Source organism: Xiphophorus hellerii, chromosome 14 (genome assembly GCF_003331165.1).
Source record: "Xiphophorus hellerii strain 12219 chromosome 14, Xiphophorus_hellerii-4.1, whole genome shotgun sequence".
Taxonomy (NCBI): domain Eukaryota; kingdom Metazoa; phylum Chordata; class Actinopteri; order Cyprinodontiformes; family Poeciliidae; genus Xiphophorus; species Xiphophorus hellerii.
The window spans coordinates 25,032,572-25,051,518 of NC_045685.1; the positions used below are offsets into that span (position 1 = coordinate 25,032,572).

General features: G+C 35.8%; 2 protein-coding genes across 2 annotated transcripts in view; both read right to left on the minus strand.

Moving 5' to 3' along the window:
* Window positions 1-239: 239 nt before the first annotated feature.
* LOC116733026 (uncharacterized protein DDB_G0271670) lies at window positions 240-17,022 on the minus strand. The gene is made up of 13 exons (XM_032583669.1): window positions 16,881-17,022; window positions 15,832-15,954; window positions 11,744-15,238; window positions 9,670-9,729; window positions 8,321-8,386; window positions 6,938-7,068; window positions 5,549-5,606; window positions 4,078-4,101; window positions 3,537-3,616; window positions 3,346-3,436; window positions 3,153-3,257; window positions 1,857-2,051; window positions 240-742 (listed from the first exon to the last, which is right to left on the minus strand). Exons 3-13 carry the CDS (start codon window positions 11,775-11,777, stop codon window positions 600-602), a joined length of 987 nt encoding a protein of 328 aa, XP_032439560.1. The 5' UTR covers window positions 11,778-15,238; window positions 15,832-15,954; window positions 16,881-17,022; the 3' UTR covers window positions 240-599.
* LOC116733025 (protein FAM160A1-like) overlaps window positions 12,597-18,947 on the minus strand; it is a 35,528-nt gene continuing 29,177 nt past the window's right edge. The window contains exon 19 of the mRNA XM_032583668.1: window positions 12,597-12,607. The gene's annotated coding sequence lies outside the window, so the exon portion shown is untranslated. The remainder of the gene's footprint in view (window positions 12,608-18,947) is intronic.

An 18,947-nucleotide genomic window follows, 5' to 3' on the forward strand; every position in this document is an offset into this window, starting at 1 on the left:
TTATCAGTTTGGATCAGAGCATTAATTAAAGCAGTGGCTGCATATTTTTACTTCTGTACAGTAAAGAAATTGTTCATAATAGTTAAAATAAAAACAATTCTTCAGAATTAGATTTGAAATTCAAAGCTTTCGGGTTTCTGTAATGATGTGAGGCACAAAATATAGATTTAATAAGAAGTTTTTACAAAATTGTACATATTGACGGTAATTAGGAGACATTAGCTTCTAGTCTTTATTTAGTTTATTTAGTTTGAGAAACGATAATGTGTAAACGGAAAGCCATAAAAACTCATGACTGTTAGAAACGCTAAACTAAAACAGAGTTTGATTCGACGGCATCAGATGTTGCAAGTTGCAGTTTTTCTAGATTTTTTTTAATTGTCTGTAAAAAAAAAAAAGGATAAAACCACTTGAGAAAAAATAACATTTCATCATCAACACAGTTCAAGCTGACTTTGGGTTAGCTTCGTGTTTAGCTTGTTGTCGTTTCAAGTAAGCAGGGAGGCATTTTGACGAAAAGAGAGAGAAACTTTTAAAGACCTTCTGCTGATTCTGGTGGGAAGGACGTTCAGTCTCTGCTTCTGTGGGAATGTTTGGTGCTATGAAGAGGAGGAGGAGGAAGAGGAGAAGGAGAAAGAAGAGAAGGGGAGGACCGAGGAGGTCGGCGGAGAAGTTAGGAGCTGATCGGACCAGGCCGGATCGTCAAGGTTTATTTCCACAAATGGGTCGGTGGAGCAAACGGCTAAAAAAGGAGAAAAGGCAAAAAAAAAGTTTTCATTTATTTGATCTACTCTAGAGATAAATATGTTTAGAAACAAAATTATTTAAACTCGAAAATCTTCCAGAAAAAACGAGCAAAATTTTATTTTTGCAAGTAAATAAATGAGTAAATGTCTAAGTCAGACATAAAAATGCATTTTCCAGAGTAAAAGCTCAAAATTCTACTAAACAAATAAAAATAAAAAATAGCAGCTAAAGTCCAGAAACAAATGAGTTTTATAAAACGCGTTTATCGAGATTTTCTCAAATGTCCTACATGGTCGGCTGAGTGATAGAAAGAGATGATGATTGTTTGGGATTTTTGCTTGTGGGTGAGCGCCACCTACTGGCCGATGTTTCATCATCAGAAACCCATTCAGCAGTGCAATATGTCATTTCCTCGTTCTGGAATAAACTATCTGAGTCGATAAAACACCAATGGAGCCAAAAATACTTGAATATATAAACATTCACACACACATAAAGTATCATGTCAATAATTATGATTCAATTATATCTTTATCTCCCTTTAAATCAGTCAAAACTGGACGAACGGCTACAAAATGTTAAAATGACCTTCAGTCAGAAGGAAAATGAAAATACAACCAGGGGTATGAATAATTTTGGTAGTTTTTTCAGCTGTTGTTTTCTTCTCTGGTTTTATACAGATACTTCAATAAAACAATACATTTAAACGATGGGAAAGATTTTTGATTTATGTCAGATTTTCTTTTTGCTTGCAGAGAAAATTATATCAAACTGGATATTCAAAACTACATATTAAATTTTAATGTTCAAATATAGATAAATATGTCATTTAAGCTTAATTTATAACAATATATTGAATTGATGTTAAACTAGACCTTAAAGTTTTTATTTTTCCATTTTTAGTGGAGCTCCTGCTCCTTTTGTTTCCAGATTTTCCACTAAAATAAAAGTTTTAAATCCTTTAAGGTGCCTTTAAGACTGAAGCTTTGATACTTTAGAAAAGAGTCAACATCTGAACTGGGATTCGGTTATTAGAAGAATATTTTTCCACTGAAATAGTTTTTATAGCACCTGTTGGTTGTATTTGTGTGGTATTTAAATGAGCTCACATGGATTGTTGTTGTTTCCGTTCTGTTGCTGCGGCTGCGTCTCCTCGACTGCATCGAAGAACAAGTTGTTGCTGCTCATCTGGTTGGATTTCGTCTCTGCCTGGTCGCCTCCCGATAACGAGCTGCTGCTGGAGGAGGAGGAGGAGGAGGACGAAGATCTCTGCGGGTTGTTTGCTTCTGGTGGATCCTGAAGAGCTGCAGGAAGGAAAGGAGTTAAAGAGACGGAGTAAATGTCTGAATTCACCAAAACTGAGTCTGGATCATCAAATGTTGCCTTAAAGGGTAAAATTCACTTTTCATACATCCATTTATTTTATTCTAACATTATAATGGTTTTTGTGTCTGGAAAACGAGCTGTTTCAAAAACCTCCTGATTGTTAAGTCACTCTGTGCCGTTACTGAGCAACCCCAGCCAAGCCCAGCCCGTTGCCTAGCAACGCAAGCAGAGCTTCAGCACTTTTAGTCACCTAGATTTACCAATGTATGTGCCGTACAATGGCTGCTGGAAAGGACAAGTGCTTTGTTGTTGACTCACCATCCATTTCTTCTTCCTCAGGGTCAGAGATGTACGGTCGTGCAAATGTGCATCTGTTTGTACCCATTTTCAGCTTATTCTGATTCTGAAAGGAGCTAAAATAGGCAGAACTGAGCAAATACAATCTAATTATGCTTCCTTGAAGAGGTTAGAATAGGTCTATTGGTGATACACAACATTTTTATAAAATTTTTTTGCACAAAATAATTCTTAAATAATGAGATTTCAGTCTGCTTAGTTCTGCCTAGTTTAATCTCCTTTCAGAATGAGCTGCTTCAGAGCCTCATGTTGATTAAATCCAAATAAGCTGCTGTTGGTCACGGCCCCCAACTCAACGTTTACACTCGCACGTCAAAATAGCTGCACATAGATGCGTAATTATACAACCATATATCTTTGAAAAGCAGAAGTGGAGCCTCATGCACAACCAACAAGAATGCAGCAGAACAAAACACTTGTCTTTTCCAGCAGCCATTGCACAGCGGTAAAACCAGCTGGCCAAATATGCGCAGTGTGACTGAACAATTGGGAGGATTTTGAAACAGCTCATTTTCCAAACACCAAAAACCATCTGGGTGTTTGTTTTTAAATGTTTGAGATGTTTTTAGAAGCGGTAGAAACCCAGATGGAAGCATAAAAAAGATGTGAAAACTGTTAATTTTGATAATCTGCCCCTTTAAACATGCAGGTATTTGCTAAAATATTTAAATACTTTAGATTTCCAAACACTTGACTGGAAAACAAAAACCAAACATTGGTACCGTTCTCTTCCCCGTCTGCGTTCTCCTCCGGTTGTGGGCCGGTGCCGTTGGGTACCGGTGTGGGGGACAGATCATCCGAGATCACATCTTTGTTAGCCGGTTGGTCTGAGAAACAAACACAGAAACAAAACAAAAACATTCTTACTCAGGTTGTCAGACCTTTTAAGACATTTAGACGGAGTTAGTTGGTTACCGAGGTCATCCAGGTAGACCTGACCAAAGGTGCCAGTTGGTTCGTACGGACCGCTGGAGGCCGGAGGGCGCTGGAGGTCAAACGAGTACGTCTGGAGAAGATAAATAGAAATCAAAACATTTAAATATTGATGGTATCATAGTGTGACAGGTTTTCTTTAAGGAAACATGGATTTATTTGTTGTTTCTCACCCTGGACGCCCTGCGGAGCATGTAGAGGATGACACACAGAGCGATGATCACGATGATTATCAACACCAGCAGGATGTAAGCTGCCGAGAACAAAATGACGAGGTTACCTCCTGATTGTCCTCATTTTAGATTAAAATACAGAAGAAACAATAAATATCTAATTTAATGGTTTGAAATATTCACATTATACTGAGTTAATTTGCCTTGTATTCTAGTGACCACTAGAGGGCGCTGGAACATTAGCAACATGTTAGCTGTAATTTCCTGAAGATTCCAACCAAAATGTACAAAACGAAACATCTGCATTCAATAAGAAAAGTATTAACAGCATGAATGACTTGCATCTATTTTAGTATAACTTTGGTTTGTTTTTGAAAACAGGGTGATGATGAAACACCCAGCAGGAGTCGGGGGGATAATTCACCTCCTAGTGAATAACTGGACTACAACAGAAAAGAAAAAATACTAAAACTGAGTTTAAAAAGAATCAGAGCGAAGATGAACTCAACAGATAAACTGGAGTAAAAAAAAGTGAACTTACCCCAAGATGAACGGCCTGGAGCCACTGAAAGAAACACATTAGATTTAGTTTTTCACTCAGGAGAAATCTGATTTAATGTTGGTTTCCTTTATTTATACTCTAGGTTAAAAGAGCAGGCGGCCATTTTCAAAACAAACGCTGAATACTATTGTTCTTAAAGGGACAGCGTGCGTTTTCCAGGCACAATCAAGTAATTATTGCCTTCAGTTGGAATTATGACTTTGTAATTTAACGCTTGTGTCTCCTTTAAAAGCTCCTGCTGTTTCTGAAACGGCGCCTTCAGGAAAAAACACAACATGGCTCCTCTGTTAACCTTTAGCAGCGTTTTTACCAGGGCTGCTCTGTAGCTCAGTTTCAGCTAGTTGCTGCTGCTCAGCTAGGAACTGCCGAGCAGCAGGCCTTTGTGGAAAAGGTAGTGATGAACGCTGACCTGAACCTTCAGAGCCACATAAAGATAATTATAAAGTCGGCCTTCCAACACCTGAAGAACATCTAGAAAAACTCTTTATCTTTAAATCTAGATTAAATCCCACCTGTTGAGAGTTGCTTCTGAAACATTAGAAATGGAACATTAATCAACATTTTGATGTGTAACGACAGCATTATGTGCATTCTATGACTTTATATTTTTGTGTTTTCATGAACGTTGAACTGCTTTGTTGCTGAAATGTGCTATACAAGTAAACAAGGTTGATCTATTAATATGCAACAGTGTCTAAAAATACCAGTCAGATCCAGAATGCTGCTGCTGGCATCCTGAATAAAACCAGGAGACAGAGCACATCACCCAGTTCTACAGTCCCTACACTGGCTCCCTGTAGCTCAGAGAACAGACTTTAAAATACTGCTGTTAGTTTACAAATCACTGAACGGCTTAAGGATCTGCTGTTATCGCCATAGCAACCTTCCAGACCTCTCAGGTCTTCTGGTTCTGCTCTGCATCCTCAGAACCAGAACCAAATATGGAGATGCAGCACTCAACTTCTATGCACCACAAATATGGAACAAACTTCCAGAAAACTGCAAAACAGTTGAAACACTGAGTTTGTGTGAATTAACTGTCGTAGGTAAGCCTGTGTCCTCCCTCCCTATGTTACCAAAACGGCAGAAATAATTACAGAGAAACAGTAAATAAATGTATCTTACATTAACAATTCATTTCTGTGGATATTCACACAGTTAAACTAAACAAAAACAAAACGTCTCTTTCCCATATTTAGTAACAAATTGCAGCCGGTTATCATAAATCTCGCTCCTGAAAATGGCAGCTAAGTGGTAACGTGTTTTTTTCCGTCCTGTGACGGTTAGCGTTCTGGTTTGATGGATTAAACTTGGCGTATCTGAATGTGCTCCTGTGGGTTCTGGTGAGCAGCTAGAGAGAAATCAGGCGTGTGAGTCGCTGTGGTTTGATGCAGGAAGACAAAACGAGGCAGAGAGTGAAGCTGCAGCCTGCATGAAGCTGCTGAGCTACCTGCTGCGGACGCTGTAGTCGCTGCAGAGGTCGACCCTTCACTGCTTTCTTCTTCTGGCTGTCAGAGAGGAAACAAAAACTCCATCAGTTAACTCCATCTAACATTCTCTTTTTTATTTCAACCTCCTTGCATTTGAAAGCATCTGATGGTTTGAAATGTTTGTTTCTTCTACTGGATTTCTGAGAACTGGCTTCGTGCTTCTGTAGCTTTTCTTGTTCATGGTGGGCTTTGCACTACGACCCAAAACTCACTTCCTGTCTGCTGTTTTTCTAGAACGGCAGCGGTGGAGTGGCTTGATTAAGCTCACCTAAAACTATTTTAAAGAACATTTTATACAACTTTATACAACAAGCAGCATCCAAACGACCACATCTGTATTTTAGGTGCCAAAATGTGAAGATATGAGGTTAATCATGACAAAACTTTGTTCATTGATGTTGTCCTTTGTGTTGTAAATAATATGTAGCTCACTGCAGGGATAATGGGGATCAGAGTTTGATCGTTTTTTATCTCCAGAAAATTAAAAAAAATCTGCAAAAGTGTGTAAAACGTTACAGATTGGATTCATTTTTAATCCTGAAGTACTTTATTAATACTAAAGAGAATATTTTTGTCATGGAGTTGTAGATGCGGCTCCTGCAGCAGTCTGTCTTCCAGCAAATTTGAAGAAGCCTCTGACTGAAGAAAGTTGTCCCTCAATGTAGCTCAAGATGGAGAATTTCTAACACAGCAATTCTGCACTTTTAGTAAAAACAGAGCAACCAAGGAGGAAAATAAATCATGTACATTCACATCTGTTTAATTTTAAGACAAATTAAACAGATTTGTACAGAAAACTGAAGAAAGTTTCCAGTGTAAATGATTCAAACCATCAGAGATTTTTAAAATTCAATAGAAAACATGTTTTGTTTTTTAGAAAAAGTTGAGTCAGTATTTGGTTCTGCTCTAGTTCCACTCATAGATTATTTCTCTAATAATATGGGAAAAATGTTTTGTTATAAGTTAAATAATCTGAGAATGGTACTTTTTCATCAACAATAAGCAAATACTGACTTAAAACAAATTCCTATTTCTTCCTGAAAAGTCTCTAATAAATTAATTTGGTCTTATTTGAATTGCACTAAGATATTTGCAGTAGAAACTAAATGAAAAAGCCTTGGTCGGATTTTGAGTTTTTGCAGTGTAGAGGTCTGCAGTAGCACCAACACGGTTTCTACTGTTAATATTAAATCATATTAATTAACTATTAAAATATGCAGGTTAACAGGTGACTGGGGTTCCTAATCCCCATGAATAATCCACCGGATTTCAGTTTCTGACTTTGATGAATGTTTTGGTTTGAGCTGCAGCCGCTGGATAAAAATATTCGTGTTACTGAGGACTGTTACCGTGGTTACTGGTGGTGAGGTTGGGCTCTGAGGCGCTGGGGGTGACGGAGTTGATGCTGATGCGTTGTTCGTCTTGTCCATAGTTCCATTAAAGTCCATCTCAGATGTCGAAGCATTAAAATAATCCGTGGCTAATACAAAAGAGACAAAAAATGAAGAAGAATCTCAAATCTTCAAATTAAAACTTCAAAATGTTGTGATAAGATAAAAACAGAGGCTAACTCTGTAAAATAATCCGGAGTTGATGGATAGGAAACAAAACATTCCTGCACTTTGAGTCAATAATATAAATACTTTAGTTCAGATTCTCTATTGAATTTGTATTGTAGTTCTCAACTCTAACTCACTGAAAATGATTATTTTTTAACTTTATTTAGGACAAAATATAGACAAATGTGATCTATTTTTCTATTATGATAATATATAATTAGATTGTTTAGTAGGCATCTACAAACTTTATCCAAATTCTGTCCTAAGTTTTAACAAAATGACTGAAAAGAAAAACCAGAAAAAAACTTAAAGGTCTTTATGATATAAACATAAATAATGAAAAGTATTTGTATCAATATCAGTATTGGTTAATTAAGTAAATACTTTGTATTCTGTATTTAGTGTGAAAAGATTCATACTTTTTCACTTTACATAATATTTAGTCATTTATAAACCATTTATTGAAGGTAAAATAACAATCATAACATTTTCATCAGTACATTATACTTTTTTTTACATTTATGGCATACATTTGCACTTTAATAAATCATTTTTAAATTAATTAGATACATGGAGATCATCTCAAACCTATAAGATCTGTCACAGAGCAGCAGTGGAAGTCATCAAGATAAAGAGATCAAAATAAAGGCAACATCGATCAACATATTTGACGATGCTAATCAACAAAATGTAACATTTGTTTCTGGTTTCTCAGCTGGATTCATAAAACTCAAAAAAAGACTGGAGGAACGAGAAGCAGAGGGAGAACGAGGAGAGAAGAGAAAATTACGTCTCTTGGTAGATTTGGGTTAAATTGAGCTCTTTATTTTATAGAAACATTGCAAAGTGTAGCAAGTTGTTATTCTGTCAAAATACTGAGGAGAAAAGACAAGAGGTGATTCAAAAATTAAACAGAATCAAAGTCAAATTAAATTTAGTTGATTTATTTAAAAATAATTTGAGAGTAAAATTTGTCAAGTAGTATTTCATCATCTTAAATTAACGCAATTATTTAATGAAATTTAATTCTGGAGTTACGCTCTGCTCCAACCTCCACACCAGTAGGAGGCGATAAAGCAACAATTTCATTGTTTGCCAACCGCCAAAAAACATAAAAGAAGAAGAAAAGGAAAAAGGAGAAGAAGAATCTGACTTAGGAAGAATATTTTTTACCATTTTCCTTAACATCCATGGCCGTTTTCGTGTCATTTAGTTGTGTGGGAGCGGAAGATGCTGGAACTGAATAAGAAACAAAAAACAATAAAATAAATATAAATAAATAGATAAATAAAGCTAGAAAATTCTAAATTAAGGAGGCAGATCAATGAAGGTTCGGTTGTGTAGAAGTGGTCAGAGTTTAAAAAAAAAATTATAAACAGAATTGTGCATTTTTTTATTAAGACTTTTAAAATGATTTTAGATTAGAAACTTTAGGCTACTGCTGTTAAAGAGGAAAAACCTTGGGGCAGAGAAGTCTGAGTACCAGGATGTAAGAGTTCAGCTAAATGTTAAAACAACCTGAAAAACAAAATACTTACTTTATCTGAAATTCATCAAATGATGCAGAATAAAGTAAAAAATTTGATGCTTGTAGCGATGATTGCGTCTCTTTGGAAACAGTTTAACAATGTAAACAGAGTTGGGTAGTACTTTACTCAGTTACGTTTATTAGTTTTAGGAGTATTTTTACTACTCTGGACATTTTATTTTTACTTGAGTAACTTTATTATGAAGTATTTCTACTCTTACTTGAGTAATTTTTCTGGATTTTCTACCAGCTGAATGAAAAACAAAAGCAAAAACTGACCAGACTCAGACACACACCTGCAGTTTCTGTTAAGGTTTGATCAGTTTTTCTGATTTGGAATTTTTTTTAGTCTGATTTTGTTATTTTTGTTACTTATATGATTTATCATCATTTTGATCCATAAATGCCAAAATTGCAACTTAAGTTTATATTTTGGTGCGTCTGATTTAATGTTTAAATATTAAATGATTGATCATTTGATCAGTTGCTCAATACTTGAGTCAGATTTTTACCAAATACTTTTTACTCTTATGTGTTGGAGTAGCGCTACTCTAACTTGATTGCAAGTTTTGACTGTAGCTTGTTCACAGTATGCTAAAAAAAAAAAAAAAAAAAATCACTTTTAAATTTGAAAATGAATTCAGAAGTGCTTTGAGTCTGTGACCAAGATAGAAACAAAAGTAGACTTTGCTAATTCGTTTAAAATGTCAATCAGGCCTTTGTGAAGCATCATTCATAACATTTATGTCGCTTTTTAAAAGCCTTTTAGTAAATTAGCATAATTTTACACTGATTTTTTCAGAAAAATTCACTGTGTGGGGTAAACAAATCCCACCTTAAGGAATTTGTGTTTTAAGAAAAAAAAGTCACAAAACAAATATAATTCTTCAGCATCTGTAGCTTTTACTTCTATTATTTGCCGTATTATAGAACTTACAAGATGTTGATAATAACATTTTCCATTATAAATCATGTTTAGTGTGTCGGTTTTTACCTGGAGCTACAGGAGGTATCGTCGTATTTAGTCTTTTTGAAACAGCAGAAGTAGCTAGAGCTGCAAAGCAATAAAGAGAAATATTATAAAAAACAACATTTTAACATTGAATTCAACAGCTTGTCCTTTAAATCATAAACATAATGTGAGCCGCATGCAGTTTACTGATAAGTGACTGAGTTTTCTGGTAGCTGCAGCTGCTTTCAGATGTGTGAAAAAACAACCTACAGTTGGTGCAACATGAGAGCAAAGTGTTAAAGTCTGAGACAACAAAACATTCAGGTTTTCTGATCACATCTTTATTCTGCTCTGTCTGCTGCCAACATATGACCATATAAAACCTCCTTCTAGTGCATTGCACAGTTGCTAACATTTAGCATGAATACTTTTAAATCAAAGTAAAAACAGAAACAGCAGCTGAATCTCACTAACATGTGAGGTTAGTGGTGATTTTTGTTTAAACTTTTAGAACTAAAAACTTGCTTTAATGTTTTAACGTCTCTCTCCTCTCACACTTTACCAAACATGTTAGCATTCTCTTATCTTAGCATAACGCTGCTAAACTACAACCTAGCATTTAGGTTTAGTTTCTTTTAAATATTTTAGGTGTTTTATTAAATATTTACAGAGTGATGTTCAGATAAAGGATGTTATATTATAAAGGTAATCTGCCTCAGAGTTACAGGCCCACCATTTTTGTAGTTTAATATTTTTTCTAGAGTTTGTAGTCTGACAAACACGAGGCAGATGCAACTGGTTAGCTGCAACAACTGAATACTTTCAATGTCAATGTTTAAAATATATTTAAAAAAAAAGGGTGTAAAACTGCACCAAAGTGCTGTACAAGAACGACAATAACACAAATTGATAAAAATAGAGTATCAAAACACTACTTCAAATAAATGCCAAAGAAAAATGAGTTTTGAGAAGCGATTTAAACTTTCATAGTTTTATGAGCTTTTAAAAACCGTCACCTATAGCTAATAATTTTTCCATCCTGAAAGCTCTAAGTGATTATTTAGTAACTAAACTCACTCTTACAGATTCTTGATCATTTTTTTTAACTTAATTTAATAATAAACATGTTTTACTTTTATATTCCTAAAAGGCAACACAGTTTAATATGTTCACTGCAAAAACACAAAATCTTACCGAGTATTTTGGTCCAATTTTAGAGCAAACATTTTATTACACTTGAAATAAGACAAAACTAACTTAAAAATGACTTTTTGGCAAGATAAATGAGCTTATTTAATATAAATAATTCCTTAATATTGATGAAAAAGTTCTATTTCACTTATAACAGGAAAAATGTCATAACTGAAACAATCTGCCGGTGGAACTAGAACTTCTTCATCAATATTAAGGAATCATTGATTTAAAATAAGCTTCAATATATTTCTGAAAAGTTCCTTGGAAGTTCAAGTGTAATAAGATATTTAAACTAAAATTAGACCAAATATACGATAAGATTGAGTGTTTTTGCAGTGTAATACTGCAAAAACACATTAATTGACATAAAAGCCATTTCCCATGATGCTACATTTTGATTATTTTTCCTGAATTATAAATGGAGTCAGTAGATTTCTAATTAGTAGATTCATGTGGAAGAAGTCCAGTCAAATCAAAGAGCATGCTCTTAGCTTCCTAAATCTAAACATTGATTAGAAAATATGCAAATATTACACTTTTGCACCTTCATCAGTTTGCATTTGAAAAAAAAATAAAAGTTCGTTTGGGGGAAACCTAAGCTCACTGCGGCGTATGGTGGCTTTGCATTACTTCCTGGATGGGAGGCATCAATTAAAGGCCTTTATATTCTGTGGAAATCATGCAAATGCAGATTTATGACTAAATTCAGGTTTTCCAGGTGAGTAAATAAATGACTAATTTATGTCCAGTAGCTCATTTTGAACAAACATTCCTGTAGCATTTGATTAAATTGAATTGAAGAAGTGAAAGTTTTAAATTAGTCGCCTCAGTGAGCATTTCTATGTTTTTAATATTAAAGATTTGAGTTTTAAAAAAAAAGGACCTGGGAGGAAAAGTCTGTTAGTAGTTGAAGTGAACTCACCCAGGAAGCAGAGCTGAGACAACAGCTTCATCATCTTGATTCAAACCGTCTCCCACACTTGATTGGTTTTTCTTTTTACAACAAAAAGCTGTGATCATCAGCGAAGCAGCAGCAGTTTCCCTTTTATTCGAGTTATTTTGTTCCTTTTTCTTTTAAGCTCCTTCCTCTGCGCCGTTCCTCAGTCCTCGACTTTTAGACCTGCAGCTCTGAAAGCGTCTCTCTTCCTTTCTCTCTCTGTTTCTCCCGCCCTCCCCCATCCTCTCTTCTCACCCGTTTTACTCGCCCTCGCCCTGTTTAGCCTCGCAGAGTTTCTCTGTTGTGTGTGTTAAACTTTGCGGTTTGAAGAATTCAAATTTGACCGGCGGGCTCCGAGGCCTGATTTCAGAAAGTTTTTTTGTCGTGACGAGGAAACGTGGATGAAATGTGGATTATTTTTGGACGTTTTTATTATTTTTCACCAAGAATTTAGTAAATATCTACAGAAAAGAGAGAAAATCTAATAAAAACACAACTTTATGTGCGTGAAATCTGTTGCTCTTTGTATTTTTCTTTCCATTTTAACCTTCCCCTTATCCCCTCTATTTTCCACCTATATTTCTTTAAAAAAAACAAACATCACTCTGAATCATCTTTTTCTATGTGCCACACTCGTTGGGCGTCTTTCTGTAAATCACTCTTGGTATCGCTCAGTTTTCAGGAACTGAGTCATCAGCCGCAGAGCGAGCGAGCGAGCGCCACGTCCCCCCACAGGATGCAACAGTAGCTCTGCTTTCTCGCTGCTTCTGCCTCACTAACGCAGGTGTCAACCCTTTTCAAGCTGCTTCCAACCTTTAACACACAGATAAACATTAACTGTGCAGGTTTCTTCAGCTCTCCAGCCACTTTCACCTCCTTAAATACCAGCCAAAATACAACTAGACGTAGTAAAGGTCACATGCTGAAGGTTAAACTGAGCATCAGAAAGGGGAGAAATGGGGATTTGAGTCATTTTGAAGGCGGCCCGGTTGGTCTGAGTAAAACAGAAACTGTCAATTTATTTTGGGTTTTCACCATCCGTGCCATCTCTCCACGTCTGAAATAGAGAAAAAGTCAAGTTTGTGAATTGAAAGGTCTTGCTGATGTCACAGGAAAATTGAATGGGATGAGGAAAAAGCACCCAGATAAGTGCAGGAAACTTTCACTGAGGTCACAATATGTCCAGGTTCACTAAAATCAGACGATAAAGGAGTGAAACCATGAAACCTGGTCAGAAGAGTCTGGAAGTCCAGATCCATCCTGTGTTGTATGCAGAGGTGAAGGTATAGAAATCTGAAACACTGGAAGGTTTAACAATAAAAAAAAACATTTTTCATATGACAGAGGTGTAATTGCAAGAAATTAAATTTAGAAATAACTTGGAATGTGTTGTAAAACAGTGTCTTACCTAAAGAAGAGGGATGGAGCGGCCAAAAATTACATCCGGTGTACCACAAGGTTTCACCTTCGGGCCCTTCCTATTTAATATCTACACAGTGGCTCAGATTACAACAAATAACAAGGTAAGTATAAATACTTAGCAAGTTACCAAGTATTTCAGTCAAGTTTCTAGATCACTTGAAATAAACCAAAACTAACTTACGAGTAAGTTTTAATCAAGATTTAGGAGTTTGTTGTCAGACAATAATTACTGAAGCAAAAAGTGGTTCTGCTGACATATTTTATTCACTTTTATAAGACATTTTTTCAATAATCTGCCAGTGGAGTTGATACGTTTTCATCTATATTAAGGAATAATTGGCTTAAAGCAATCAATCAAGTTTGTGTGTATAGCGTCTTTCAGCAACAAGGAGGTTAAAACTTCTTTACATCATAAAAACACAAAAATACAAAGTCATCAACAATTGAAGAATTACTTTAGCCAAAAGTCGTCATTACACATCAGAGTGTTGGTTTCATTTCTTAGGGCTCAAAAGCTGCTCTAAACAGCTGGGTTTTTAGTCTAGATTCAAAGAAACTCAGTGTTTTGATGGTTTTGCGGTTTTCTGTAAGTTTGTTCCAGAGTTTTGGTGCATAGAAGTTGAATGCTGTTTGGTTCTGGTTCCTGGGATGCAGAGCAGAACCAGAATAAGTTCCTATATCTTACCAATAAGTTAATAGTAAGTTAGTTTTCCTTATTTCAAGTGTAACAAAAATGTTTCACCTGAAATCAAATGAAAAATACTTGGTAAGGCTTTGTGTTTTTGCCGCGTACCGTCGTTACGCAGATGATACACAGCTCTACATCACAGTGTCACCAGGTAACTATGAGCTAATTTAGTAGAAACTTAGAAAAGATTAATGCATGAGGGTGCCATAACTTTCTCCAGCTGAACAGAAACAAACTGAAGTTATTTCAGAAACCTGCAAAACAGCCGAAACGAAGAGGACTTAAGCGGCTGTGTAGAGATGCTGAATGTTTCTGCAGCACCAGGCCTGAAGTTCATCCAGTCATAACGCCCAGACTGACTGGTGTGCATGTTGAATATTCATTTCTGCCTCTCAAACTTCCATCAAGAGGTTTTAAATGCAAAAGGAAGGAAGTTTTAAGCTTTAATTATTAACTACCCTCAACTTCTCCTTCATGTCTTCACTTTCTCACAAACTTTCCAAACGTCCTAAAAGTCGTTCAAAGTTGAGCTGCACAGTTTGATGAATCACAGTTGGCATTGCAACCTGGGCTACAAACATCGTAAAAATAGAAGCATCAACAAAATGTGGGCTGACAAAATAATATCACTGACGTCTTTGCAGTTTTCACGATTAAATGTCTCCAGATATTTCACAGCCTTATTTCAAAAGTTATTTTTGACCAAGTTGTAAGAAATGGTTCAGAAATTAAACATCCCGTATGCAAATCGATGTTTCACAAAATAACAAAAAATCATTTAGTCACCAATAAAATGTGACATTTTGAAGTGACTCCAAAACAAGGGAATGAGAAAAGTAATTATAGAAACCGAATAGCATAAAATGTGAGAAATATTGAACAGATTCAAAAACTAGTCACAAATAATTGTTCAATATTAGTGTTTTCAAAAAACATGCAGTTTTAAGAGGAGACACTGGCACCAAAAATGTGTTTTTAGCTTAAAAACCATGTTTAGAGTGTGAAGACGTAGAGAAAACAGATTTTAAATAATTTACATTTCCGCCAAAATACACAAAGAAAAACAAATACACAATAAATGTCAAAGGACCCAGAATGTTTTAGACCACATTGCTTATTTAAAGTTTATTACATTGTTGCATAATGGAGCAGAAATTACATTATTTGGTTCATTTTAACACTATTTGTTTATCTTATTTAACACCTTTTCAGCAGGATTATAGTTAACAGAAAAAGTCAGAATAAATGGTCTGTTTTTCTTCTTTATTATCATTATTTTCAGTCTTTCAGACACAAATTTAAGATTACAGGAAGCAGGCAGAGGCTGTATTTAGTGACAACAGCTCCTCTCTGTGGTGAATGTTTGGCGGCTGAATGGAGAGAAGGAGAAGAAAACCATCAAAATTCAGTTGGGAACTGGAGGAAACTATTCCTGTTTCATACAACAGAGTTTCAGTATTTACAACCCTGTATTACAAACTATAATACTGTATTATAGCAGTATTATATATATATATGCCGTATTACAATAAATACCTGGTATTTATTGGACTTTATTGCAGAAAACTCAGTAAAAATCACAGTTTGAAGATTGTGTTCAATATGTTCAGAATAGAATAAAAAGTCAAATATCTATAGAAAATATTTCAGTTACTGCAGTTTCTCCATCTTTGAAAATCCCACATTTAGCCAACGAAGGACGTTTTGAATTAATGCATCAAAATGTTTAAAGCAGGAAGTCAGGAAAGCATTATGAAGATTAGATTAGAACAGGATTTCCTCTTATGGGGAAATTCTGGTGCGACAGCAGCAGAACATGCATGGAAAGTAAGATAAGAATATGAAACGCAGAGAAACAGAATAAAGAATAAAACACTTTAATGTAAGGGCAAAATTTTAACAAATATTCTGCAGTAAATGCTCTTTTGTATATATTTCAATTAGCAGATCAAGAAGAGGTTACCTGAAGAGGACACATAGTTGTAGTTACTGCCAGATGTGTTTGTGCCATTGAATTCATAAAAATCGGGATAATAAAAACCCCAATAATCTTCATCGTCTGTCTGTGATGAAGCAACAGCAACACCTGCAGAAGTTGTAAAAGTAGCAAGTTAAAACCATCCTGTTCTGCTCTCTAATCTGAACATGGAAACAATACGGCACAACTTCAGACCCAACTGGTGTAGGAGGGCCGCCCTGGCCCTCCTACACCAGGGCGGCGGCCATGTTTAAAACAAGCATGGCAGTTCTCTCCCTGGATCAATTCACATTGACATAAACAGAAAGTAATAACTACCACCAGGGACTAAAACTAAAATATGCAGGACTTTAATCAGAAAGGAAACCTCTGCTGATGGGCTTTTTGTTTTCATTTGTTCTTCTTAAATTATCCTTTCCTATTTCTCAGGTTGTTTGAGTTGGTTTTGTTAGTTTCTGTGTTCCTTCGTTCCTCTTCTTTGATTACATCAGAATGTTTCAGAGTGGCCTACTCAAAGTCTGGAAAATTAAAATGCTGTTGCTTGACCTAAATCAGAATTTGAAACGGATTTTTGTGTTGACTGGGTATCTGAGGAATGTGTCAGGCATAAAAGCAGAACTCTGTGAAGGGAAGATACTTTTTCACAGCACTGCATGTGAAAAAAAATCACTGCATCATCTTCAAATACAAATAAAATCTGCAAAAATGACTTCTTTGAGCAAAAAGATTTCATTTTTTTCACCCATATAAAAATAATCTCAACTATTTTCCTAATAGAAACTCAGAAGCTGTTTTCCTTGTTTTTTTTACAAACTTTAACTTAGCTGGTTTGTGTCACTAATATCCCATTGGTCCTTAACTCCACAGTGTAGTTTGACCCATTTTGTGTCAGTTGAGCTCAAATCCTAACAGTGAAGCACTGGAACAACTGGAACAGTAAAGGCAGCTGCCACTTTTCCATCAACCTCCCCTAACCAAAAAGATGAAGCTACCAAGACAGAATAAAGACATTCAGACACCTGAAAAAAACTCACCAAGAACTGAGGCCAGCAGGAAAACCTTTAACGTTTCCATCGTCTCATCCGGTTCTCCTCGTCCCCTCAAATGCTCGGACTTTAAGTGTGACCAAACATTTGAGAACAAGAAATAAGGAACTAACTAACCGCAGTTCAAGCTTCATTAGTTATGTGCTTCATGTAGATGCAACAGTTTCAAAGTCAATACAAATACCAAAGTGTACAAAGACAAAGAGCAGCACCCAGCTGACATGATGAGATATAAAACATGATGAAAGATCCAGAATCCCATCAAACACCAACTTACTTCCACAATATGTCTCTATTGGGTGACATTAACTTGGTTCACTGAGCTAAATGTGAAGTGCTGCTGAATTTACAAGTTGCTGTATGCAGATTCTGTTTTATTAATATTTTCTTTCCAATTTATGTAGCTGAATTGTGTTTCTGAGGATTTCCAGACATCTTGTCCCGCTCCCAGACAACCACAGCTCGCTGTGCTGGTGATTTGTCTGAAGGTAGAAGCAGAAAGTCTGATGTTGAATATTGTTGGTGATTTTGCTCCACAGTCTGATGTAGAAGAGAAATTCTGGAAGGATCTTATTTATTCAGTCATCAAATAATAATCCACACCTCAAAACACTTCAACCATGTAAACAGCTTGACTGAAAAGGAACAGTCACTTAAAAAAGCCTAATTTCTGTTTTTGTTGAAACACACTTCTCTGTCTGCTCCATGTGTCTGGCATTCTCTGCATATTATCACCTTCCTCTTTCCACTTTCGATAACAGATTCCTGTTTCAGAGTGGCTAATATGTATTTCTGCTTATAGTTTGTCCTTAACTTTCCACCAAATCTTTACTGAAACCCTGTTAGTGGTGGTGACGCTCTAAACCAGAAGAATGGCCCAAATTTAATCTACCTATAAGGCCTCATACCAGGTTGAGTCGTACCTGAGACCAAGAGATTCATGTTAGCCTTGAAAATAGGAAGTTATTCCTGGTTTCCAAGGTATTAACCTCCAGGTGACCTCTTATGCTTCCTTGAAAAGGTTATTTTTGCTCTATGGTCTATTCAAAACAAGCTCATTACATAGTTTGCACAAAATCATTGTCGCTTTAAATCCAAATAAGCTCAACTTAAACTCAACGTCTGCACTCGCACGTGAAAATGGCTGCGAACAGATGCACAATCATACATCCGTACATCTTTGAAAAGCAGAAGTGGAGGCTCCTGCACAATCAGCAAGAATGCAGCAAGTGGTTTCTGGATGGCGAAGTCAGCAACTAAACACTTGTCTTTTCCAGCAGCCATTGTACAATGAATACAGCTGGAACTCAGCTTTGGTTGCTAGGTAACAGGTGGAACTCCGCTGGGGTTGCTAGGTAACTGAGATTAAACTACTCAGTCTACAAAGTAGGAGGCTACTGAAAGTAACATATTGTTTTGGATTTCAATAAGGAGGCTGAGTTCAAATGCTTAACGCAGTTTTTAGATCTTTATTTGTAAAAATAAAAGGAAATGGAATCCCAACGTGTACAGGAACATTTCTTACGGTTTATTTTCCCAACAGAATTAACCTGGGTAAATAGACAACATTGCATGGTAGAGGAAATATTATTATTATTTGGATTATTTTAATACACTTTAATCATCTAATTAAAACACTTTTCGACAAGGGACAAAACAATGAGTGTGAAATATTCTATAACTCTGAAAATGACTATTTTTAGGCTTTCATGCACAAATTTAAAATTACAGGAAGCAGGCAGAGGCTGTATTTGGTGACAACAGCTCCTCTCTGTGGGGAGTGTTGGGCAGCTGAAAAGAGAAGAAGAAGAAAGCCATTACTAGCTGGAATCTACTTCCTGTTTCACAGGATTAGTTTCATCTTCCAGTATTCAGTGAGAATATTTAGAACTAATGCAGAAAGTGTCATTAAAGTCACAATTTTGAAGAATTTGGGTACCAGGAAATTACATTTTCTGCTTTAATCTCATTTGATTTTAAGTACAAGTGAAACTGGATAATATGTGTGTAGAAAAAGTAAGTACACCTCACAATTAGCTCATTTTTTGCAGTAGT